The 26,278-nt window shown below is 38.6% G+C and overlaps 1 protein-coding gene across 1 annotated transcript in view; it reads right to left on the bottom strand.

Moving 5' to 3' along the window:
• Positions 1-1,777: 1,777 nt before the first annotated feature.
• The window catches only part of LOC126485065 (chitin synthase chs-2-like), a 271,806-nt gene continuing 247,305 nt past the window's right edge, over positions 1,778-26,278 (bottom strand). The window contains exons 21-22 of the mRNA XM_050108667.1: positions 2,224-2,446; positions 1,778-2,101 (exon numbers count right to left, since the gene is read on the bottom strand). Of these exons, the coding sequence (XP_049964624.1) occupies positions 1,806-2,101; positions 2,224-2,446 (519 nt within the window). The 3' untranslated portion in view covers positions 1,778-1,805. The remainder of the gene's footprint in view (positions 2,102-2,223; positions 2,447-26,278) is intronic.

Below are 26,278 nucleotides of genomic sequence, written 5' to 3'. Positions count from 1 at the left end.
AGAGCTAACAATAAATACACACACACACACACACACACACACACACACACACACACACACACACACACACGTTTCCCTCCCCCCCCGCCCCCCTCCCCCCATTACCTGTCTGAAAACTTAGAAAACTTAGCAACACTTACAGTTTTGTTTATGTGTTTATTGACCACTCAAATGTAAGGTAAATTGTTACCTCTACTCCTTTCCTTATTTGTATTCCTTCAAGAACTTCCCTTTACCATTTTTGTAACTGTTATTTCAGCTTGGAAAGTTCCAGTGTTTATTTGTTTGTGAAATCATTTTTGATATCAGTCATGAGAACCACTTAATCATAAATCACACAATTGAAATATAATATGAGGCAGAGAGATAGATTTAACATCACTTATTTTGTAAATAAGACTTAAAATAAGCCTCATCAACTAGTGTTTCTGAACAGTAAATAGGTTTCTGGATTAATATCAACATCTGTCTCCAGATTTTATTTTTGTCTTTGTAGTACACAAAATCATAATTAAGAGGCTCTCTTCCAAATTGCATTATCTGCAGCAGGGATGTTTTAAATCCTTGCTACAGATGTTATTGTAAATGGCATACAGTTGCAATGCACATATCAGAAATTGAACATCGTCACAAAATGTAGAATGATTTCTATTTTCTCTACTTCTTGATAACTGAGAAAAGATAGCAGTAAGAGACTAGTCACAACATCTATTTTCAGAATAATGGAAAGAACTACCTTTCACATCAGTTTACTGTCATAACTCTTGTTATGAGTGCCTGTCTGTGGTACCACAGGAGAACATTGGACCATAAAGAGCAAAAAGAGATCATCATGAACATCTGTAAAGTGATGGCAGTTCCTGTGTTATCCTACAGAAACAAAAGCTGGGTCAAAGAAACAACAGAGATGAGGTTCCTAAGGAAAACAAAGGGCTGCACAAGAAGAGACATGATTAGAAACAATGATTTTAGAACACAATTAAATATTTTCAACACGAATGAAAAAATTCAAAAATATTGTGAAGTTTGGAAGCAACACCTCAAGAAAATGCCAAGAAAATTGGGAAAAGAGACATTGGAAGACCTCAAAGAAGATGGGAATGGTTTTATTTGTTTCTGGGTCTGGAACAGGTAATGGACTAATCCTTGAAAGGAAAATGATGATGATGACAGTGAACTGTTGTTATAAATACAGGACTCTTCCTTTGAAATTTGACATTTCACATGATACAAGATAGTTATATTTGGATATGTTGTTTCAAATTAAGATTGGTGTTTCAAAAATTGAACAAATATACTTAAAGTAGCCAAAGTGATCAATAAATTACTGACCAAAACTAAAGACAATTTTAGTCACGGACTTCAAATATCTCTCCATCCAAGAAAGTGTAAGAAAATCCAAGCAGCCTTTCATGATTGTGGAAGTGTGAAATTCAGCATCAACCCACATATAAGTGAATAATAATTTCTTATTTTACTCAAATCCATTTTTTTGTAGAAGCATAAGTTTTTATTATTTTAACCCTGTTCACATAAATAATGAACAAAGATTTTACAGTAAAAAAATAATGCATACTTTTTAATTCTAAATCACAGAAATATCATCTGGAAGGCAGTTAGGTTTGGTACATTTGTTGTAGTGTTGTTATGATACCTGAAATGTACTGGTGTTACTACCTAGGACCAGCAATGAAATTTTATTTACAGAGTAGTATTCAATGTTGTTATAGCTTTTTACACTGTTCTTTACAAATAATTAATGATTAAAGCAATGGCTTTTAATGAATAAATAATTCTCAGATCTGTCAACTGTATTTAACATCGGTATCTGCAAAAGTAACTATACTCTTTCTCTTCTGAGAAGGTCTTCTATTTATTCCTACATCCTCTGAAAAACCATCAAATCCTGCATTCACATGACCTTCATTAGCAATTTCTGTGTGTGCTGGTGATGTCAAATGAGGATAGGTTGTCGACATCTTGTTATTTCCAGCCAGTGCCTTAGAATTTCGCCTTTCTATAGTTGTCCTTCTGTGCATGTTCATTAAGTGTGATGCTGTTCTCTTCCTGAGACTATAACGGTGACTGAAATGGTCAATACCTGTCAAAGGAACAGAAATAATACAAATTTAATTCAACTGTAATGATCAATTAGCTAAAAATATTTAACTGTGTAAGCTCATTGCGGTGTAAATTTGCAAAGTGTGACAGTAAGTTATTTACCACGCTCTCCATCATTCATAAATTGTTGTATGCTGACTTTGAAATTATCAGCTAAATTTACACTCTTAGGTGCTTGTGGAGAAGGCATCAAACACGTCAATTTTCTCTGTGATGGTTTCCTTTTATCTTGTTCTTCATCAGCTTCCGGTGGCATCTGTTGCATATGTGAAACTACAGCTATGATCTCTTTCCTAAGGGCTTCTTCATCTTCTTGATCATTATCCTGTAAACAAATTCACAAACATGTTCTTATTACAGCAAAATCTATGATGAGAAGTAATTATGACTTAATTTTGGCATGGCTTCTGTTGTGTGCTAGACAGTAACAAGTATAAGTCAAGCTGGTTTGGTACAGAAGTCTCTGCCAAATTGCATAGAGCAATTATAGAGAAGAACAGGTACATTGAGGTAGGAAAAATGATATAAGAAATAACACCAACTAACTGAAACAGTAGTAGCTAATATAGCTTGGATGACACATGAATGAAATAATTTAAACCATGGTGCAGATGGAAACCCAGAACTAAGCAAAGAAAGGAAAGCAGAAAGGTCAAAAAATGGGTCAAATGGCTCTGAGCACTATGGGACTCAACATCAGTGGTCATCAGTCCCCTAGAACTTAGAACTACTTAAACCTAACTAACCAAAGGACATCACACACATCCATGCCCGAGGCAGGATTCGAACCTGCGACCGTAGCAGTCATGCGGTTCCAGACTGACGCGCCAAGAACCGCACGGCCACACCGGCCGGCTGCAGAAAGATGGAAGGAGTATATAGAGGGTCTATACAAGGGTGATGTCCTTGACGACAATATTATGGAAATGGAAGAGGATGTAGATGAAGATGAAATGGGAAATACGATACTGCGTGAAGAGTTTGACAGAGCACTGAAAGACTTGAGTCGAAACAAGGCCCCGGGAGTAGACAACATTCCATTAGAACTACTGACGGCCTTGGGAGAGCCAGTCCTGATAAAACTCTACCATCTGGAGAGCAAGATGTATGAGACAGGCAAAATACCCTCAGACTTCAAGAAGAATATAATAATTTGAATCCCAAAGAAAGCAGGTGTTGACTGATGTAGATTAGGAAATGAGACACTTAAAGTAGTAAAAGAATTTTGCTATTTGGGGAGCAAAATAACTGATGATGGTCGAAGTAGAGAAGATATAAAATGTAGACTGGCAATGGCAAGGAAAGCGTTTCTGAAGACAAGAAATTTGTTAACATCTAGTATAGATTTAAGTGTCAGGAAGTCTTTTCTGAAAGTATTTGTATGGAGTGTAGCCATGTATGGAAGTGAAACATGGACGATAAATAGTTTGGACAAGAAGAGAATAGAAGCTTTCGAAATGTGGTGCTACAGAAGAATGCTGAAGATTAGATGGGTAGATCACATAACTAATGATGAAGTATTGAATAGAATTGGGGAGAAGAGGAGTATGCGGCACAACTTGACAAAAAGAAGGGATCGGTTGGTAGGACATGTTCTGAGGCATCAAGGAATCACTAGTTTAGTATTGGAGGGCAGCGTGGAGGGTAAAAATCGTAGAGGGAGACCAAGAGATGAATACACTAAGCAGATTCAGAAGGATGTGGGTTGCAGTAAGTGCTGGGAGATGAAGAGGCTTGCACAGGATAGGGTAGCATGGAGAGCTGCATCGAACCAGTCTCAGGACTGAAGACCACAACAACATGGAGGGTGGAAAATCATATGTTTAATATGTTATTTAAATCTAGTGGTGAAAGAAAATAAAAAATATTTTATCCAAGGGCATCATTGCCAGAATTATTTTCCCCAAATACCCCTTTTTGTATTATTAGTTCTGGTTCTCACTCTTGTAAAATTTCTTACTGTCCTCTAAAGACTGTGATCACTCATTTCATATTTTTTATTCTTTGACCTTCAAGATGTTTTTTAAAATTTCACAGGATCATGGTACAAGTACTCTGTTCTGATTCTCTGTTCCTAATTTTAGTTTGTTTTATCTGGTGATTCTACACTTTGAGAAGGAAGTAACACATTTATTTTGTAGCCGAGTTTGAAAAGATATTTGTTTCCCCTTGTATCTCTACACTAACCCTCGAGTGGGTGCACCATTTTTCGTAACATGAGTGGGTGCTTGGTGGACTCTGTACAGATGTAAACAATAGTCATCTATATCTTACCAAGATAAACATGTAGGAGCAAAATCACAGTTTAATCTTAGTTTAATTGAACAGTGATAAAATAAACTTATGTTATATGAGATAGATCACTGTTTCATTAATCAATAATAAAATAAACTTTCATCAGATCACTCTGTTGTCATGTACAAGTGTTACTCCACACTAATGATCCACCCAAAGCATCAAACAGCACAGTTGCATCAGATCCCTTCCAAGTACTTATTTGGTGACTACTTAACTCGTAGATAGGTGCTTCATCTGGAATTGTGCTGTAGTTCAAAATCTGGGTCACTTTCGTGCACTGGTCATAAATTTTTTCTCACCTAGCTCACTGTTTATTGTATAGTTCTGCTGCTCACTTGGAGGTATGACAACACAACTTATAATAAGCTGAAACAGTAATGATGGAGTAGGTATGGGCTCTGAAAAACTACAACGGAATGATACAAGACAATGTTTTTTTGTGATCGGTGCACTTTATACATAGGTACGCCCTTTTGAGGGTTAATTAAATAACATATGCTTTCTTCAAGATGGACTCTACACAACTCCTATCACTCTCAAAACATTCTGCACCATGTTGTTGTTGTTGTGGTCTTCAGTCCTGAGACTGGTTTGATGCAGATCTCCATGCTACCCTATCCTGCGCAACCTTCTTCATCTCCCAGTACTTACTGCAACCCACATCCTTCTGAATCTGCTTAGTGTATTCATCTCTTGGTCTCCCTCTATGATTTTTACCCTCCACGCTATCCTCCACTGCTAAATTTGCGATCCCTTGATGCCTCAGAACATGTCCTACTAACTGGTCCCTTTGTTTTGTCAAGTTGTGCCACAAACTCCTCTTCTCCCCAATTCCATTCAATACTTCATCATTAGTTATGTGATCTACCCATCTAATCTTCAGCATTCTTCTGTAGCACCACATTTCGTAAGCTTCTACGAGGGTTGTTTTTTAAGTAAGGGCCGTTTTTATTTTTTTAAAAAGATACAAATACTTTTGTAAAAAAACTTTCATTTTCTGATTCTACACACTTTTACCTATTTTTCTACATAGTTGCCTTGTTTATTTAAGTACTTGTCATACCGTACAACTAAGTTTTTAATTCCCGCTTCAAAGAATTCGGCCGCTTGCTCCAACAGCCAAGAGTTCACGGCCGCTTTCACTTCATCGTCGTCATTGAAGCACTGCCCGCCAAGATGGTGTTTCAGGTACCGGAAAAGGTGAAAATCGCTAGGAGCAAGGTCGGGTCTGTATGGTGCACGGTCGAAAACTTCCCAGCCAAAAGAATCAATCAAATCCCAAGTCTTTTGAGAGGTGTGAGGCCTAGCGTTATCGTGCAGGAGCAAAACTCCTTTTGTCAGCATGCCGCGCCTTTTGTTTTGAATTGCTCTGCGGAGCTTCTTTAGAGTTGCACACTAGGAATCTGAATTGATTGTTGTTCCTCGTGGCATAAAGTCCACTGGCAAAACACCGTGCTGGTCCCAGAACACAGTTGCCATAATATTGCGCTTTGACAGTGTCTGTTTGGCTTTGACCTTGATGGATGAGGTTGTGTGTCGCCATTCCATCGATTATTGCTTGCTTTCGGGAGTGATATGGGATACCCATGTTTCATCTCCAGTGACAATTTGACTCAACATGTCATCTCCTTCTTCCTCGTAACGAATCAAAAAGTCCAATGAAGTGGCAAATCTCTTCCCTTTGTGATCCTCTGTGAGGAGTCTGGGTACCCACCAAGAACACAGTTTCTTAAAGTTTAGGTTTTCAGACACAATTTTGTACAAAACCAATCTTGAAACTTGTGGAAATCCCAAAGAAAGAGTGGAAATTGTGAATCTTCTGTCCTCACGAATCTTTGTTTCGACTGCAGCCACCAAATCATCAGTGATCACAGAGGGCCGGCCTGAGCGTTCTTCGTCATGGAGGTTTTGACGGCCATTTTTAAACTCTCTAACCCATTGACGCACTTTACCTTCACTCATTGCATTCAAGCCATAAACTTCTGTTAACTGACGATGAATTTCTGCAGCTGATAGGCCTCTCGCGGTCAAACAACTTATCACTGACCATATCTCACATGCAGCGGGCGATTCAATAATCGTAAACATTATAAAGTAGCACAGCGATGCATACACGTCAGCTACAGAGCTGCAACTTGCATCAGTGTGAACGGGAAGGCTGCCGGCAAGTGGCGCGGTGGCTTGTTGTGGCGTCCGCGCGAACTACGGGACTATACGCACGAACGGCCCTTACTTAAAAAACAACCCTCGTATTCTCTTCTTGTCCATACATGGTACACTCCATACAAATACTTTCAGAAAAGACTTCCTGACACTTAAATCTATACTAGATGTTAACAAATTTCTTGTCTTCAGAAACGCTTTCCTTGCCATTGCCAGTCTACATTTTATATCTTCTCTACATCAACCATCATCAGTTATTTTGCTCCCCAAATAGCAAAATTCTTTTACTACTTTAAGTGTCTCATTTCCTAATCTAATTCCCTCAGCATCACCCGACTTAATTCAACTACATTCCATTATCCTGGTTTTGCTTTTGTTGATGTTCATCTTATATCCTCCTTTCAAGACACTCTCCATTCCATTCAACTGCTCTTCCAAGTCCTTTGCTGTCTCTGATAGAATTACAATGTCAACGGTGAACCTCAAAGATTTTATTTCTTCTCCATGGATTTTAATACCTACTCCGAATTTTTCTTTTGTTTCCTTTACTGCTTGCTCAATATACAGATTGAATAACATCAGGGAGAGGCTACAACCCTGTCTCACTCCTTTCCCAACCACGGCTTCCCTTTCATGTCCCTCGACTCTTATAACTGCCATCTGGTTTCTGTACAAATTTGTAAATAGCCTTTCGCTCCCTGTATTTTACCCCTGCCACCTTTAGAATTTGAAAGAGAGTATTCCAGTAAACATTGTCAAAAGCTTTCTCTAAGTCTACAAATGCTAAAAACGTAGGTTTGCCTTTCCTTAATCTTTCTTCTAAGATAAGTCGTAAGGTCAGTATTGCCTCACGTGTTCCAATATTTGTACGGAATCCAAACTGATCTTCCCCGAGGTCGGCTTCTACCAGTTTTTCCATTCGTCTGTAAAGAATTCGCATTAGTATTTTGCAGCTGTGACTTATTAAACTGATAGTTTGGTAATTTTCACATTTGTCAACACCTGCTTTCTTTGGGACTGGAATTATTATATTCTTCTTGAAGTCTGAGGGTATTTTGCCTGTCTCATACATCTTGCTCTCCAGATGGTAGAGTTTTGACAGGACTGGCTCTCCCAAGGCCATCAGTAGTTCTAATGGAATGTTGTCTACTCCCGGGGCCTTGTTTCGACTCAGGTCTTTCAGTGCTCTGTCAAACTCTTCACGCAGTATCATATCTCCCATTTCATCTTCATCTACATCCTCTTCCATTTCCATAATATTGTCATCAAGTACATCGCCCTTGTATAGACCCTCTATATACTCCTTCCACCTTTCTGCTTTCCCTTCTTTGCTTAGAACTGGGTTTCCATCTGAGCTCTTGATATTCATACAAGTGGTTCTCTTATCTCCAAAGGTCTCTTTAATTTTCCTGTAAGCAGTATCTATCATACCCCTTTTGAGATAAGCCTCTACATCCTTACATTAGCCCTCCCTGCTTAGCCATTTTGCACTTCCTGTCGATCTCATTTTGAGACGTCTATATTCCTTTTTACCTGCTTCATTTACTCCATTTTGATATTTTCTCCTTTCGTCAATTAAGTTCAATATTTCTTCTGTTACCCAAGGAGTTCTACTAGCCCTCGTCTTTTTACCTACTTGATCCTCTGCTGCCTTCACTATTTCATCCCTCAGTGCTACCCATTCTTCTTCTACTATACTTCTTTCCCCCATTCCTGTCAATTGTTCCCTTATGCTCTCCCTGAAACTCTCTACAACCTCTGGTTCTTTCAGTTTATCCAGGTCCCATCTCCTTAAATTCCCACCTTTTTGCATTTTCTTCAGTTTTAATTTACAGTTCATAACCAATAGATTGTGGTCAGAGTCCACATCTGCCCCTGGAAACGTCTTACAATTTAAAATCTGGTTCCTAAATCTATGTCTTACCATTATATAATCTATCTGATACCTTCTAGTATCTCCAGGATTCTTCAATGTATACAACCTTCTTTCATGATTCTTGAACCAAGTGTTAGCTATGATTAAGTTATGCTCTGTGCAAAACTCTACCAGGTGGCTTCCTCTTTCATTTCTTAGCCCCAATCCATATTCACCTACTATGTTTCCTTTTCTCCCTTTTCCTACTCTCGAATTCCAGTCACCCATGACTATTAAATTTTCGTCTCCCTTCACTACCTGAATAATTTCTTTTACCTCATCATACATTTCTTCAATTTCTTCATCATCTGCAGAGCTAGTTGGCATATAAACTGGTACTACTGTAGTAGGCGTGGGCTTCGTGTCTATCTTGGCTTCTCGCTTCCCGAGCACGGGGTCCCGGGTTCGATTCCCGGCGGGGTCAGGAATTTTCACCTGCCTCGACATGACTGGGTGTTTGTGTTGTCCTCATCATTTCATCATCATCCAGGAAAGTGGCGAAATTGGGCTGAGCAAAGGTTGGGAAATTGTACGGGCGCTGATAACCGCGCCGTTGAGCGCCCTACAAACCGAACATCATCATCATCATCATCATCTATCTTGGCCACAATACTGCGTTCACTATGCTGTTTGTAGTAGCTTACCCGCACTCCTATTTTTTTTATTCATTATTAAACCTATTCCTGCATTACCCCTATTTGATTTTGTGTTTATAAACTTGTATTCACCTGACCCAAAGTCTTGTTCCTCCTGCCACCGAACTTCACTAATTCCTACTATATCTAACTTTAACCTATCCATTTCCCTTTTTAAATTTTCTAATCTACCTGTCCGATTAAGGGATCTGACACTTCACGCTCCGATCCGTAGAATGCGTTTTCTTTCTACTGATAACGACGTCCTCCTGAGTAGTCCCCGCCCGGAGATCCAAATGGGGGACTATTTTACCTTGGGAATATTTTACCCAAGAGGACGCCATCATCATTTATCCATACAGTAAAGCTGCATGCCCTCGGGAAAAATTACGGCTGTTGTTTCCCCTTGCTTTCAGCCGTTCTCAGTACCAGCACAGCAAGGCTGTTTTGTTTAATGTTGCAAGGCCAGGTCAGTGAATCATCCAGACTGTTGCCCCTGCAACTACTGAAAAGGCTGCTGCCCCTCTTCAGGAACCACACATTTGTCTGGCCTCTCAACAGATACCCCTCCGTTGTGGTTGCACCTATGGTACGGCCATCTGTATCGCTGAGGCACGCAGGCCTCCCTACCAACGACAAGGTCCATGGTTCATGGGGAAGGCCACCCTCCATAAACAGCAGAATTAACTGTCTTCACTACTACTATGGTGGCCTCTTAAAATAAGGAATTAGCCTACGGATGGTAGACTTCAATCAGCATTCAGAAATTGAGGAATTTGCTTATGCTACCAGAGGTTATGTTTAATTAAGGAATTCTAGTAGTGGAACATGTTGGAAGATAAGCTGTCTCTATCCTCTTAGCACCAAGTGTGTGCTTCTGTGTACTTAAATAAAGAGATGCTAGTAAATAATTTGTTATGTGAAACTACTATTTATTCAGCAGAACATATAAAGGCAAATTACAGCATGTAACTGTCAAACTGCCAAAAACATCATTAGTTTGAAGGCCAGAGACAAAATCAATAATCAACAAATCTACAAGGCACATAAAACGTAGCAGACATATTTATTGCCCAAATCACTTTACCCCCCCTCCCACCCCCCAAGTCTGAACATTATTTGACACTGAAGCGTATGCAATGGCCTAGAACAAGTGGTGCCTGAAGATTTAACCAGAGGCTCAGTCTGTAATGACTTAGTGCATGGAATTGCACGTAGGTAGTATTGCAGCCTTAGCTGCTGTCTCTGAACCAGCTAAAATCTCAGCACAGATGAAGTCTGGCTTAAATCTGTTTATGGATATCATGACAGAAGAGCCATTGATCTCAACAACAAATTTTCAATCATGGTGGGCAGCTACTGTGTATGGTCCACTGTATAGTAGTTGGAGAGAGTTCTGAATGGAATTTTGTCAGACGACAGCCTGTTTGCAGGAATGCAAACTGTAGAAAAAGAATGGTCGTCCTTTAGAATAGCAGGGCAGAGATTATGAATCTGCAAGTACAGATGTTGTGCTAAATCTGATGCTTCAGTGCTATTTTTCGTTGTGTGAATGAAGAATTTGCCAGGCAGTTGCAGAGTTTGTCTATATACTAAGCTGTTTCTGTGTTGAAATCTTATTTCTGTTGGAAGAGTATTGCAGTTGTGACACACAGATGGAGCACTGGATTTGTAGGGCTGCGAATTTATGAGATAACTAAGCAGTTTGGATTTGCGGCACCTACAGAGGGGTCACTGACCTGGCAGAGATAACTGTAACGCCTTTCTCAGGTAGTGGCAATGACCCATATGACAAAATTTGATGATAGAAGAGGGTAATCTGTGATATACCAAAATACACTTGGCAGTATTTAACACCACACCATGCTGTTCTAAGCGTGAGAAAATTTCCACTAAGTGTTGCTAGTGCTGTTCTACAGTGGCTTCAAAGATGAGAAAGATGTGATCATTTGACCATCAATTTGAGCAAAAGCATCAATCACTAGTGCAAACTGTAAATATTTTCTGTACATGCACAGCCAAGCATGACATCCATATATTCCATAGTACATTATCATTCACTGCATTGCCTGTCAGTGTGCGAAGACATCAAATTATTTGGTATGGTGTGCAGTCATCAAGTTCTTCAGCACAGAAAAATATTTGTGTCACTCTGCTTATGACTGTTACAAACATGTTGCAATCATTTCTTTGATAGAGGTGTATTATTTATCAATACTTGTGAGGAGCAGAAAGGGGGGGGGGGGGTGGTAAACAAGAATGTTTTGTATTTCCATAGCCATTTGCTTCCACCACCACATAATTTCATTTAGTTTCATGTGCAATAATATGGGCCAAGACAAATTGTCACCCAAGCTGGGCAAACCACTGTACTGGATTTTCCAACCATAACTGCAACTGCAACTGAACTAAGGATAACGTTTACCATTGATAAGTCAGCACTTGCAGAATTCTGTTTGTTTGCCTTGGGAGGCATTGATTAAGCAATATGAGTGTCATGAGTAGTTCTGCAGTTCACATAAAAACTTAAATAAAAACTGTTTCATCATTCCAGTGTGAGATTCAGTTGTTCCTCCATCAAACCGTTGTACACTGAGTAAGAGGAAAGCAGCAGTTCCATCCCATCTCAATGATTTTTTGCTGCAGGGCTACAGGAAAACCACAGTAAGATAAGTACAAGTGTAACATTCTTACATATTAATGTGCAGTTTCTTAAGAACAAACTTAATGAACTTCAGTACTGGCTGGAAAACTTCAACTGCACTGTGATTTCAATAAATGAACACTGGCTTAGCAATGATGAACTAAAATTAAGTGTACCAAATAGGTATGAATTGGCAACCAGCTATTGTAAAACAAGTATTAAACGTGGTAGTGTATCTGTAATGTTAAAAATAGTGTGACCCTAATCTATGAAGTTATAGATGTAAGTGGACTGTGCATAAAATCAAAGTTTGAAGCTTCAGCCATAATGTTGCCAAACCAGGAAATTATAATAACTTCAGTATACCGCCCCCCAAAAAACAATGAAGACCTGTTTGTGGAGCTTCTGAAGAAACTGATTCTCTTGCTACTCAAATACAAAAATTACAGAATACTAATATTTGGTGATATCAATACAGACATTAGATTTAAGAATAGAAAGGTTTATCACTTGCTAAATACATTAAGATCCCTTAACTTCAGTTGCATGAATGACAAACCCACAAGACAGGAAGTATGTATAGATAACATAATTTGTAATTTTCATCTAAACAAAACAGAATTCAACACAATCAAGCTAGGCATTTCAGATTATGAGGGACTATGGCCAGACAAATTCTTAACAGTAAAGCAACTGAAACTTCCACAGACAGTAAAAAATTATAAGACCAGTTAATGAATCAAAGCTAAACAAGTTGATAAGTAAATTGACTTTAATAAAATAGGATAAAATAATACCCACTGCAGGTCCAAGTGAATCTACCAACAAATTTCTAGAACTGTTAACTGAAAATTTTGAAGCATGTTGTCCTAAACACAGCAAGAAAATATAAAAGCAAAATCGCTACAACAAACCACAAAATCTAAAAAGCTGGTACACATCTAAGTAGAAGAAGAATCATAATGCTACTCTATAATGATAGGTCCAAGCACAATAAAGCTGACAAATAAATGTACATGAAAGTGAAAAAGATTTCAGGTGAAATCAAGGCAGCTAAGTGCAATGCAAATGATACATATATACTGAACTCAGTAAATAAACGCAAAGCTGCATAGGAAATTGTTAAAACAAACTAACTGTGATGATAAAGTATACCAGACACCAATTCCACCTGATATTCTAAATGCACATTTCGTCAGTCCTCAATCAGATTACAACATAATGGAGAATGTGAGTAAGGCAGATGCACTGCTGCCAGAAATGAACAGTAAACAGACAGACAGCTTTCATTGGACTTGTGTAACTGAGAAAATGCTCAATGAATCAGTAGCTAAGCTCAGTAATTCTAGAGCAGAGGATTACTATGGTCTCTCAAATTATGTTATTAAATATATCAGAAATCAAATTGTAACACCACTGACTAAATTATTCAACAAAATTTTAAATGAAGGTAATTGTCCAGAATGTTTAAAAATATCTGCAGTTAGACCAGTACATAAGAAAGGAGATATAGCAACACCAGATAACTATTGACCAATATCACTTATCCCATAATATTAAAAATAATAGAATCCTGCATGCATAAACAGATGAGTCAATGTTTTGAACATAATGATATTCTCACCTCCTCACAGGATTGTTTCAGATCCAGCCTTTCTACAGTCAAAGCAGTTGAGAGTATGGTAGCAAAAATATACAATTGTTTTGAAAATAAAGATATTATCTGAACAACACTGTTGGACCTCAGGAAAGCTTTTGATATGGTCTCCCACAATATTCTGATAAAGAAACTACCACTACGGAGTGAGAGAGAATGTTCTATGCCTAATGCAGTCATACATGGACAACAGAAAACAGTTATTTAAGGTAAATAATCAAATGTCAAAATGTCTCCATGGATCTGTGCTTGGACCTTTCCTTTTCATTATTTATATAAATGATTTACCTGCAGTTGTATCATGTAATGGAGTGCTATATGCTGATGACACAACACTCATCACATGTGATACCAATATTGAAAGTGTGCTACACTGCCATGCGGCAGTGGCACTGGAGAGGTGCACTACTTGGTTTGAGGCAAATGTACTGCAGAAGAATGATAGTAAAACTGAAGCTACTGTATTCAATCTGAATGCTCCCAGTCATGATAACAAAACAGTAAAATTATTAGGATTTCATATAGATCAACAGCTCAGCTGGGATACCCACACAGGGAAGATATGTGGCAAATTGGCACGAGCCATATATCTGCTGTACAAGCTGAGGAGCAGTGTCGGTAAAGAGCTTCTGTTATATGCATATTTTGCTTCTTCCATTTGCACCTGAGTTATGGAATACTATTATGGGGAAATTCCGTAGGCTCAAAATTAGTGTTTAAATGGCAAAAGAAAGCCATAAGGTGCACAGCAGAACTTAGCCCATATGAATCATGTTGAGATTATTTTAAGAAACTAAATATAATGACAGTTCCTGGCCTGTATATTTACAATTGCCTAGTCTTCGTTAAAGAGAATCTGAGTAAATTTGACTTAAGGAGAACAGTGCATGACCATAATGTAAGAAGTGGACATGCAATTAATATGCCATATGGTAGGCTTGCAAAGACACATAACAGCTACAAATATCTTGGTTCTGTCTACTTCAACAAATTATGTGAAAATGCCTACACAGTGCCAGTGAATAAATTTAAAACTAGGCTTTTGAGATGGATCAAAAGTAAAGCAATTTACTCTGCTCAATAGTTCCTTGAATATGTGACAAATGACCCACTTTCCTTATGAGAATGAACTATAAAGTAACTGCAAACTACACATATGCCACACAGTGCAACTATTTTATTTTTGTTTCATGTATTTATTGTTGATTATCTGTTTGATTATTTATTTGTCATTCACTGAACTATGTAGTTCATTTATCTTGTAATTGATTTATTAGGAAACTTCTTGTTGTTATTGACATTTGCACAAATATGTGTTGTATCCATCTTGGATTATTATATTGTAGTTAATAACATTTGTCATGTTGAAGTTCACATTATTATTATTGCTATTGTTATTATGTTAACACTGATCACACCAATTGCATCTAAACATGCTCAACAGTGGAATAAAACATTTTCATTTGCATTCTGATGCAAGATTCGGGAACTCGTAATGACCAAATGTTGTGTGAATACACTATTTACTTAATACAACACACAATGCCTAATTAAATTGTATATCCATTAAACTGTCAAGAACATCTATATATCAGTCATTTGTTTAAAGTCCAGAAAGAATACCAATAATCAAACGCTCTACGCAACACATAAAATATAACAAATGATTTATTGTCTGCAGATCCACAGCAAGGAATCAGAGCTGGAAAGTCAATCTAGTCAGAAATGTTTAACTTTTTAAATCAAGTGGATGGTTAAAGCAAACACATATCTAGTATATCAGTGTAGTATATCTAGTATATCACATATGTAGTATATCAGTAAAAACTTGATATTACTGATGATGCTGTTTGGTGAAGCCAAAGCAGTAACCATCCGAATCAATTATGTTTGTTTGTTTGAGCAAGTAGCCAAAACAGTGCACAAAATATAAACACTTGTGTACCATGTACATTAAACATTTACTAACGAATGCAGAACACAGAAGATATTCCGCAAGAACCTGAGACAAGTTAAGCTCTAGAGTAGTGCTGGTTGATATCTGTCTCTATTTGCATGGAAGTTCTCATACTGGCACTTTCATAAAAAGTTGCTAAAAACAAAGAGAACAGAACAAGAGCTGATGGTGAACAAGGGCACCTTTGGCAGCTGGTGTGCAAACTCTTTGACAGCTGTGAAATGTGAACACATTAGTAGATTATCTTGACTGTTACATCAGCCCCCTAGGGAGTAGCAGAGCATCATCTAAAAATCTTGCAGGAAAGAGTACCCAACATCAAGGGTGTGTTCTTCATTAAGATAGCAATTCTTTTTTGGTGACCTGTGTATGTAAGTTTTAGTGAAAGTCTGACACTGTCCATATGTAACATGATGTGTGAGCAGTAGGTGCACATAGCTAGATGTTGTTAATGTGTAGATGATTGAGGAGGTTGTAAGCATGTGACATGTTCCCTCAGTTGACAAATGAAGTCTGACTGGTCGTGATCAGGTAGCTGTATAGAACTAGGATCAATGAGTTCGCCATGCAGTTGATGGGTTTCGTGGTATGTAGTTTCACTGATGATGAATTCAAGTCATGTTTTAAGTGATTCAAAGATGAAGTAAGATCACAGATAAGTCAGTGGTCCAACTTGTGTTGTGACACATCAATGCAGACTTTAAAGAACAATGCCAATGTTCAATCATGTCATTTCTTGCAGGATGGTAACTGATTGTCCTGCAATGGAGAGTGCCACATAACTTACTGGGTTGACTAAATAGCTCTGACTCAAACTGTCAGCCACAGTTCATAATGGCATGCAGCGTGAAACCCTATTTGACACAAAGGCAAAAGCTAGCATTGCTGCCAACATATTATTGACCAGTATAGCATCTATACAATGGATGAAATGAATCAGTTGCAGTCAACAGATATCATTGACCACTGGACAGTGAGAGTGGACCCTCTATGTCTATGTGCACATGTATGAAGCATGTGGTCATGTCTGGATGGAAAATCTGAGACTGGTGCACGCATATGATGGGATATCTTACTGCACTGATACTCAAGGCAAACACAAGCCCACTTGTGACAATCATCATATCAGGCCAGACAAAACCTCTTGGAGCCAGGCAAGTTGTTGGTCTAATGCCAGGGTGGCATAGGTTAAGGAGGCTATCAAAACCTCATAAGCAGAACTCAGCTGGCAGCAGAGGATGAGATCCTCCACTGGAAATGTCACAATAAAACTTCAGATCTCAATCATAAAAATCAACAAGTTGTAACTGATGGGTGAATGATGCATCATTCAGTAGTGTTTGGAGTTCCTGATCACATTCTTGTGCTTTTGCAAGTTGGATTAAATCAGTAACATTTGTTGCCACCAACTTTGTTAATATTTGAAATGTGGGGAATGTCAGTGCTAAATTGGACAACGAATTCCAGAAGTTTGTACTCTCGTGGTGAACACTTGTTTTTGTCTTGCACAATTGACTTGCTGCTGCAACACTACACAGATGTCTGGCTAGCATCAACAACCAACACCAGTTGTGCATCCAATGCAGGATGTGTTAGGAGTCTAGCATTTGCTGTGCTTCAGTTCAAGGCCAGAAAAGCAGAGCTCATCACATTGGTCCAGTGGATTGGTGCATTTCCCTTTGTCTTGGGGCCAGTGAGGGCTGCGGCAGCAGTTCTCGCAATTTGGCTGTGCAGGGCAGATGATGCCAGTAAAAACTCAGCATTCTCAAGCAACAGCATGGTTCTTTGATGGTTTCTGGCTGTGAGACCTTCATGAGATGGCTTCTATTTCCCCATGCTGCAACTATGACCCTGCTGATAAATTGGACAACCTATGAAGATAACCTCCGGTTTACTCAAGACACACTTTGTAGTGTTTAATATTACACTATGATGTTCTAAGCACTTGAAAATTTCCGCCAAGTTTTGCTGGTGCTGTTCTGCAGTGACTGAAAAGATGAAGTCTTGTAGGTAAGCAAAACAGAATGACAATTCTTGCAGCATGTAGTCAATGAACCTTTGCCAAGACTGAGCAGTCTTGTGCAAACAAGTTTCATATAGAGACTCTCAGACAAGCCAAATGGAGTGATTGTCACTATTTTTGGAATGTCTTCATCCACCATGGAACTTCATGTAAAGGCCTTTGTGCAGTTTAGTATACTAAAGACAGAGGCACGATGGAGAACATAATTGTAGTCTCTTAAGAAGTGTACTGGCTATCAGTCCTGAATTGTTCTTAGATCAAGCATACGATAATCACCACACAGGCACCATGCACCACTCTTCTTGAGTACCAGATGGAGAAGTAATGACTATGGTCTGTTAGAAGTGTGAATAATCCATTCCCTGAGCATCAAGTCAAATTTTGCCCTTGCGATAGTGAGATGATTAGGAGCTTGGGATGGCATAAGTAATGCATAGTACTGTGACATACCCACCTGGTGGTGCCTGGTGATCATATTATGGCTGTAAACTGGTCAAGTGACCCAGCATATTTTCTTCCTGCTGCCTGCATGAGCTTGATGCTGTGTATTGCTGCTCCACCTGAGAATTCAACAGTTAAAGTCCAGCAACGCTACTGACAAGCCTCATATCTACCACAATAGGCAGAAGGTGGTAATATACCAGGAAGTTGGCTCCAATAATCAGCCCCACAATATCAGCACGATGGTACAATCCATCACCAAGTGTGTGACAAGCTGAAATTCCTGCAACTACTCACTGCATCTGAAGAGTGCACAACTGTAACTAAGGCCTGGACAGCCATAACTGCTGATGGTGCGAGCTGTAGCAGCATCAATTGCAGCAGCCTTCTTAGTGTGTGGCCAGTGACTTGAAAACATCGTTTCAGAGATGTGGGCCAAACAGAGACAGCCTGTCAGAGCAGCAATGATGTTCATGTAATCAGCGGTGCTGGGAGCTGCCTGAATTTGTCTCTTGTGTCAGCACCATTTTTAGAAGAAGCACTAAGAGTGCCTGTGAGGTTGGCTATGACTGGCTGATGAAGACTTGTGGCCTGCTGGGAGACGGGCAGTGACTGTCAAATTAAAACCGATGTGCGGTGGTCACTTGAGCAAGTGGGCCAGTGTGAGCTGCGAGTAGTTGTATCTCAAGATTATCTATATTTTGTTTATGTGTGGCAGCCATTGCCATCACCTCATTCCTTGACAGTTACAGTAATTGAATCTGAACCTGGAACAATATTTGTAATGGGATTAAAAATGTGGTCTGTTTCATTCTCACTCAAGTTATGCTACCAATACCGGATGCAACTGGTGCCTTGAATTAATTGGTTGTGACTGAAGCCAGAGTTTGATCAGTAGTTGTGTTTCAAAAAGTTGGTACTTGCCTTGGTAACTTAATTTTTATGTCAACAATTTTGTGCAGGACCTTTAGTGCCAGTTTGAGGTTCATTGAAGCTGGGGGTTGACCACCATTGTGCTTTGAATTAAATCTGCTAATGTTCAGTTTTCAAATAACTGAAATTTTACGTCATAAATTTGGGGAGGCACCTTCAATACCAGTTTGATGTTAATTGAAGCAGAAGCTTGCCAAGCATTGTTCTGAATTTAACCTTCTAATGTTCCTGCTTTTTAAGTAAATTAAATTTTGTGTAAGAAGTTTTGGGTGGGCAGCTCCATTGCCGGTTTGAAGTTAATTGAAGTAGGAGCTTGACCAGCATTGTGTTTTGAATTAAATCTGATAATATTAAATAATCAAAAATTTTCATAAAAAATTCAGGTGGGCACCTTCAGTAGTCGTCTGGTGTTAACTGAAGCTGGAGCTTGACCAGCATTGAAACAATCTGTGAAAGTAATATGCCTTAATGAACATTGGCTAAAATCTGAAAATATCAGTCTCCTAAATAAACTTACAGGTTATAAACTGGCTACCAGCTTTTGTAGGACCAATGGGTATGGAGGCTCTTGCATATTAGTTCATTCCACGGTAGACTATGATATCAGACAGAATTTTAGCCATCTGAATGAAGAAGGCACATTTGAAAGTTGTTGTATAGAACTTAAAGAGTATAACACACTAATTATCAGCATATATCGCACCCCTGGGTATCATATAAGCTCTGTATTTTTAGATAAGTTTGATACATTGCTACATAAATTAAAATGTGAGAAACTGTACAAGAAAGTGGTTATATGTGCTGACTTCAACATAGATGTAAAGACTGATGACAAATTTTCTTCACACTTAAAGAACCTGGTAGCCACAAATGGTCTAAATCTCAATTTCGATCAGTATACAAGAATTACAGCAAGCTCTGCAACATGTATTGACAATATTGTAAGTAGTTATAATTATTATGTAAAAGAAAAGTTTCTTCTAGATTTAGGAGTATCAGACCATAAAGCACTATTTGTATCACTACCGAAGCAAAATTCAGTCTGCACAACAAAAAGATGTAGGAATTTCAGTCAAGAAAATGTGGAAGTATTTTGCAAAAAACTAAGCCAAACCAAGTGGACAGTCAGCAAACACACTTCCACAAGTGACAATTACAATAACTTTTTAACTGAATTCTTGGGTATATTCAATGAATGCTTCCCTTTTGTAACAGTGAGGACCAGGACCCAAAAAAGTAGATCCTGGGTAACAAAAGGAATTAGAGTGTCTAGTACTACTAAGAGGAAACTGCATATGGAGGCAAAAGTAAATCAAAGCCCTCAATTTCTTAAGTATGTAAGCACATACAAAAAAACATTTGACAAAATAGTTAAACTAGCAAAACGTACTGCAAATAACGACTTCATTTCAAATGCAAAAAACAAATCAAAAGCTGTTTGGTCTGTTATAAGAAGTGAAGTTGGCAGTGAGGCAGAGAGAAAATGCCCTTCTAAAATAGTGATAAATGGTAGAGCTGTTACAGAACCCAGTGCCATTTGTGAATCATTCAATGACTTTTTCATAAACTGTAACAAATTTGGTGACTGTTCACCACCAAATACAAAGCCCAGTATGACAGATAGCAATTGCACATGTTTTAAGTTTTCTCATGTTTCCATCTCAGATGTCATCAAAATCATAATGTCCCTAAAAAATTCAAAATCTGCGGGGTGGGATGAGGTCCCCACTGAAATAATAAAAATAGTCCGTCACAGTATTGCATATCCACTCTCTTTCATAATCAACCAATCATTTGATGAGGGATGTTTCCCAGATCGATTAAAATATGCAGAAGTTCGGCCCATACACAAAAAAGGCAAACAAGATGAATTGGGCAACTATAGGCCAATCTCACTGTTACCAATTTTCTCAAAAATATTTGAAAGAGCTGCATGTGATCAGATTGAAAATCACAATTCATCTAACAGCATTATCTTAGGCAATCAATATGGTTTCAGAAAAGGCTGCAGCACAATCCATGCAATAAATGAATTAGTCACAATAGTCAGCAGATGTCTTGATGATAGAATGTGTGTGTCAGGCATCTTTTGTGACCTGTCCAAAGCCTTCGACACAGTAAATCATGAGCTGCTTCTCCAAAAATTGGCACGCTACGGTTTTCAAGGCAAATCTCTTAGCTGGATGTCATCATACTTGGCAAACAGAAAACAAAGAGTACTTATTAACATCAATGGCAAGAAATTTCTCTCTGGCTGGAAAAACACTCAATTAGGTGTTCCACAAGGCTCAATATTAGGGCCACTGCTTTTTCTATATTATATTAATGATATGCCATGTCAGGTCCTGTCTGATACTATCCTCTATGCAGAAGACTCAACAGCTGTAGTCTGTTGTAAAAATGAGGTAGATCTAATTCGTCATATTGAACAAACACTTGGGAAAGTGGAGGCATGGGTCAAAAACAATAACTTAACATTAAACTTTACAAAAACAGAAATTGTTCATTTTACCACAAAACAATCTGCACAGTCTATAAGTGAAATAAGGTATATGGACAAAAAATTAGAGACTGCAGACTGTGTCAAATTCCTTGGCGTGTTAGTCAATAAAAACCTGTTATGGAGTCGCCATGTGGACAACATACTGGGTCGACTGAATAGCCTTGTATATATTATGAATATCTTGTATAGTATTACTGATTTAGCTGTAAGAAAAACTGTATATAATGCATATTTTGTTTCAGTCATTAGGTATAGTATAATTTTCTGGGGGTCTGAAAAAACAAATTTACTTAGAGCTTTTAGACTACAAAAAAGAATCATCCGGGCAATGGTGGGAACAAAACCAAAGCAACACTGCAAACCTTTATTTGTAAAACTGGATCTAATGAGCATTCCAAGCATATACATCTATGAAACTCTCACTTTCACGAAAAGAAACCCACAACTTTTTGAGGGCAACTTCTTCTTGCATCAATATGATACAAGACATAGAACGAGCTACATGTTACCTACCCACCGTTTAAAATCATATGAAAAAACCCCATACTATGTGGGCATGAAATTTGTAAATAAAATATGGAAAGATATGGATGACCCAAATGTAAAAGGCACCAAAAGAGACCTGGAAAAATATCTGAAAGATAAATGTTACTATAGTGTAGAAGATTTCATGAATGGTAACAATGCATTATAATTGTAATTCAAATACCTATTTGAAGATGTTACACCATGTATATTATTAGTTTGTTGTATTTTTAGTATTGATATATATAGTGTAAAAACTGACAAGTCACCTATGTCACAATCTTTGATTGTATAAGGCATGTTATGTGATAATAAAAATTGAATTGAATTGAATTGAATTGTGCTTGAATTATATCTCCTAACATTCTTGTTGTTAAATGACTGAGCTCTTTGTAAGAATTTTGGCTGGACACCTTCAGCGACATTTCATGTTACGTGAGCCAGGAGCTTGAGCAATAACTGTTTTAGACTGACTTGTATTTGTGCCTTGAAATGTTCTTATTAATAGTGTTGCTACTGCTTGAGAAAAAAGGGTGGATATACGAGGTGTGATTGGAAAGTTTTAACAATGGGCTTGTAATTGTACAACAGCGGTACTTACATGCTACTGTGATGCATCCCCTTCAAAATAGTATCCCCTTCTGACTGGACACACCAACTCCAATGGTGTTTCCACTTTTGGAAACATTCCTGGAATTTTTTTTCCTAAAGGGTGTTAAGGACGCTCTCCAGATTTGCCTGGATGTCTTCAGTCAAGTCAGATTGCTTCCCTTTCAGTGAAAATTTCAGTTTAGGAAACAGGTACAAGTCTGCAGGGGCCAAATCAGGGGAATATGGCTGTTGTGGAAGCACAGGAATTTTGAATTTGGTCAAAAATTCAACGATGGAGAAGGCACGATGAGCCGGAGCATTGTCATGGTGCAGCACCCAACTCCTGTCTTTCCACAATGCAGGCGTTCTGCTCCACACCTTTCCGCGCAAATGCTCAAGGTACATTTGCAGTATTCCTGGTTAATTGTCTATCCTCCAGGGGTAAATTCATGATGCAGAATACTAGTAGAATCGAAAAAAGTCACCAACATTATCTTCACCTTCGACCAACTTTGCAGTGCTTTTTTCGGTCATGGTGAACTGCAACTTGGTTTCAGGATCTTATCCATATACCCACAATTTGTCACCTGTAATTACCCTATTTAACAAATCTGGGTCATTTTAGCATAATCAGTTCTTGGCACACTTCAAGTCAGTATTGTCTCTGGTCACTTGACAGCACATTTCAAATGAATTTTGTGGACACTCAACACATGTTCAGTTCTTCAGTTAAAATTGAGTGAACTACATAGAAACTTAAATTATGTTCATCAGCCATCTCCCTAATTGTAAGTCTACGATCAGAGCACTTTAAGTCACAAACTTTCACAACATTTTCATTTATTTTTGAAGTAGAAGGACAGCTGGACTGTGGTCCATCTTCAAATGATTCACCGCCATTTTTAAATCTGTTGAACCAGACAAAAACATTTGACTGGCTCGTACAATTATCTCCAAAAGCTGTTTTTAATAGTTTGTAAGTCTCCGAATCTCATTTCCTGGTTTTAAAACAAAATTTCACACAAACTCGTTCTCCATTTTTACATTCATTTTCACGCAGACAGAATCCAGCAACAAGCCCTAACAGACCCACACTTAACCAGCTGCCACAACGAACTGAATAAAGGAAATGCAGTTTCCTGTCAGAGGGCATTCAAGGACAAGGCAATAACTCACTCTCCACCCTCCATGTACCTGCCTGCCAAATCAGTACGCAGTAGCAGATCCATTCTTAAAACTTTCCAACCACACCTCGTATTGTGCGTATTTGTGAGTGGGACTGGACCTCACCTCTGGGAGGGGATTTTTTTTTCTTTCAGTGGGCTTTTGGAAAATAAAGAGATGTTTTTGAAAATGTGTGCACATCTCTCAACCCAGCACCACTGCTCCCGAAGGACCAGTTCCACTACAGTCAGTAAACATAAAATTCCAAATAAGGTTATTATTCAATAAAGGCAATTATTCAGGTGAGTATGAGGGTAAATGTGCAAATCCAAATTAGTGTCTAAAAGAAGTTTTTCTCCATTTTTCTGATCACTAACGTAAAGATACTGAGATACTGTTTAGTAATAAGATGGGGCTACATCTGACTGCCACTGCTAATTGGGTAAGCACATGGTGAGATGCACTTGTGTGCCTGATCTCCAAACTTTCAATGATACCAGCATACCACAGGAGGTTGCTCTGCACCACTGAGCACAGATGAGTTTGTCATGAGATAATTACACAGACTTCTAAGATAACGTCATCTGTCATTCTCAGAGTTACGATGAGACAGTAGTTCACTTGTCTGTCTAGCCAGAGCACTGACCCTGCCTGACAGGCAGTCATAACTTGCAGCCATCTCTACTGATGACGAAGCACTGTTGCATGGCACCACTACAACATTGATTGATGGCAACATTATTGCATATTGAATTCTGCCAGCCAGATCTGCAACAGTATCTAATGAAATTTCTTCCTGAGATGCAACTATAGTTTAAAACTGGGCCAGAAAACAGCTACTACGAAGCGTACATAACGAGATGTCATTTACAGTTCCTGCATCAACTTAACTGCATAGGTGTCTCAGGTATTATGAATTTCGTGTCTCCTCTGCTTCCCTGTGTTAGAACTTGATGCACATGCCTTCTTGTGATGAACTGATTCTGTCTCGAGGGTGTCATAAGACTCTAGTGCAGGAGGAGCTGTAATTATGTCTACAGCCATGTAATGGTGGTCAAGCTGGCTGAACACTAGAGCAAATTTGGTTTTATCAGTAGTTATTCCTGCATAATGGAAACTTGCTTCTAGCTGTGCAAACTAGGCTGCTGGATTGTGAGGCAAGAATGATGGCAACCTTACGGCAAGTCGTCATACTGACAGACCTTCTGCGCCCACTGAGGTGTGAATGTTCATAGCCTGAGGAAAATTCTTTTGTCACTCCTGAGAGTTTTTACTCATTCTTCTGGTCTCTGCAAGCTGATTACATCAGGGTCATCAATGTCACACAGCAAAGCCAATAACCATCTGAATAAATTATGTTTGCATGTTTGAGTAAATCAGACATACAGTACATCTACATCTACATGGTTACTCTGCAATTCTCACTTAAGTGCCTGGCAGAGGGTTCATCAAACCATTCATACTACTTCTCTACCACTCCCTCTCGCATGGTGCATGGGGAAAAGGAACACCTAAATCTTTTTATATGGGCGCTGATTTGTCTTATTTTATTATGATGATCATTTCTCCCTACGTAGGTGGGTGTCAACAAAATATTTTCGCATTCGGAAGAGAAAGGTGGTGATTGATATTTCATAAATAGATCTCGTCACAAAGAAAACCACCTTTTTTCAGTGACTGCCACCCCAACTCGCATATCATATCAGTGACACTCTCACCCCTATTGCGTGATAACACGAAATGAGCTGCCCTTCTTTGCACATTTTCGATGTCCTCTATCAATCCTACCTGGTAAGGAACCCACACGGCACAGCAATGTTCCATCAGAGGATGGACAGGTGTAATGTAGGCTGCCTCTTTAGTGGGTTTGTCGCATCTTCTAAGTGTTCTGCCAACAAAGCGCTGTCTTTATTTCGCCTTCCCCACAATATTATCTATGTGGTTTTTCCAATTTAAGTTGCTCATAATTGTAATTCCTAGGTATTTAGTCAAATTGACAGCCATTAGATTTCTGCAATTTATTGTATACCCAAAATTTATTGAATTTCTTTTAGTACCCATGTGGATGACCTCACACTTTTCTTTGTTTCGTGCCAGTTGCCACTTTTTGCACCATACAGAAATACTCTCTACATCATTTTTTAATTGGAACTGATTGTCTGATGATTTTACTAGATGGTAAATTACAGTGTCATCTGCAAACAATCTAAGGGGGTTGCTCAGATTATCACCTAGATCATTTATGTAAATCAGGAACAGCAGAGGGCCTATGACACTATGCGGAATGCCAGATATCACTTCTGTTCTACTTGATGATTTACCATCTATCACTATGAATTGTCACCTCTCTGAGAGGAAATCACAAATGCAGTCACACAACTGAGACGATACTCCATATGCAAGCAATTTGATTAATAGTCACTTGTGAGGAACGGTATCAAAAGCCTTCTGGAAATCTGAGAATGTGGAATCGATCTGAGACCCCTTGTCAACAGCACTCATTACTTCATGGGAATAAAGAGCTAGCTGTGTTGCACAAGAGTATACAAAATATAAACACTCATGTACCACGAGCATTAAACATTTATTAACAAATACTGAACACAGAAGGAGAGATACCATAAGAACTTGAGACTAGTTAAGCACTAGAATATTGCTGATCAAGATTGGTCTCTTTGCATAAGGAAGTTCTCACACTCAACTTTCAT

Source organism: Schistocerca serialis, chromosome 6 (genome assembly GCF_023864345.2).
Source record: "Schistocerca serialis cubense isolate TAMUIC-IGC-003099 chromosome 6, iqSchSeri2.2, whole genome shotgun sequence".
Lineage (NCBI taxonomy): Eukaryota > Metazoa > Arthropoda > Insecta > Orthoptera > Acrididae > Schistocerca > Schistocerca serialis.
The sequence above is the reverse complement of the archived record's forward strand: the minus strand, read 5'-3'. Positions and strand labels throughout refer to the sequence as shown.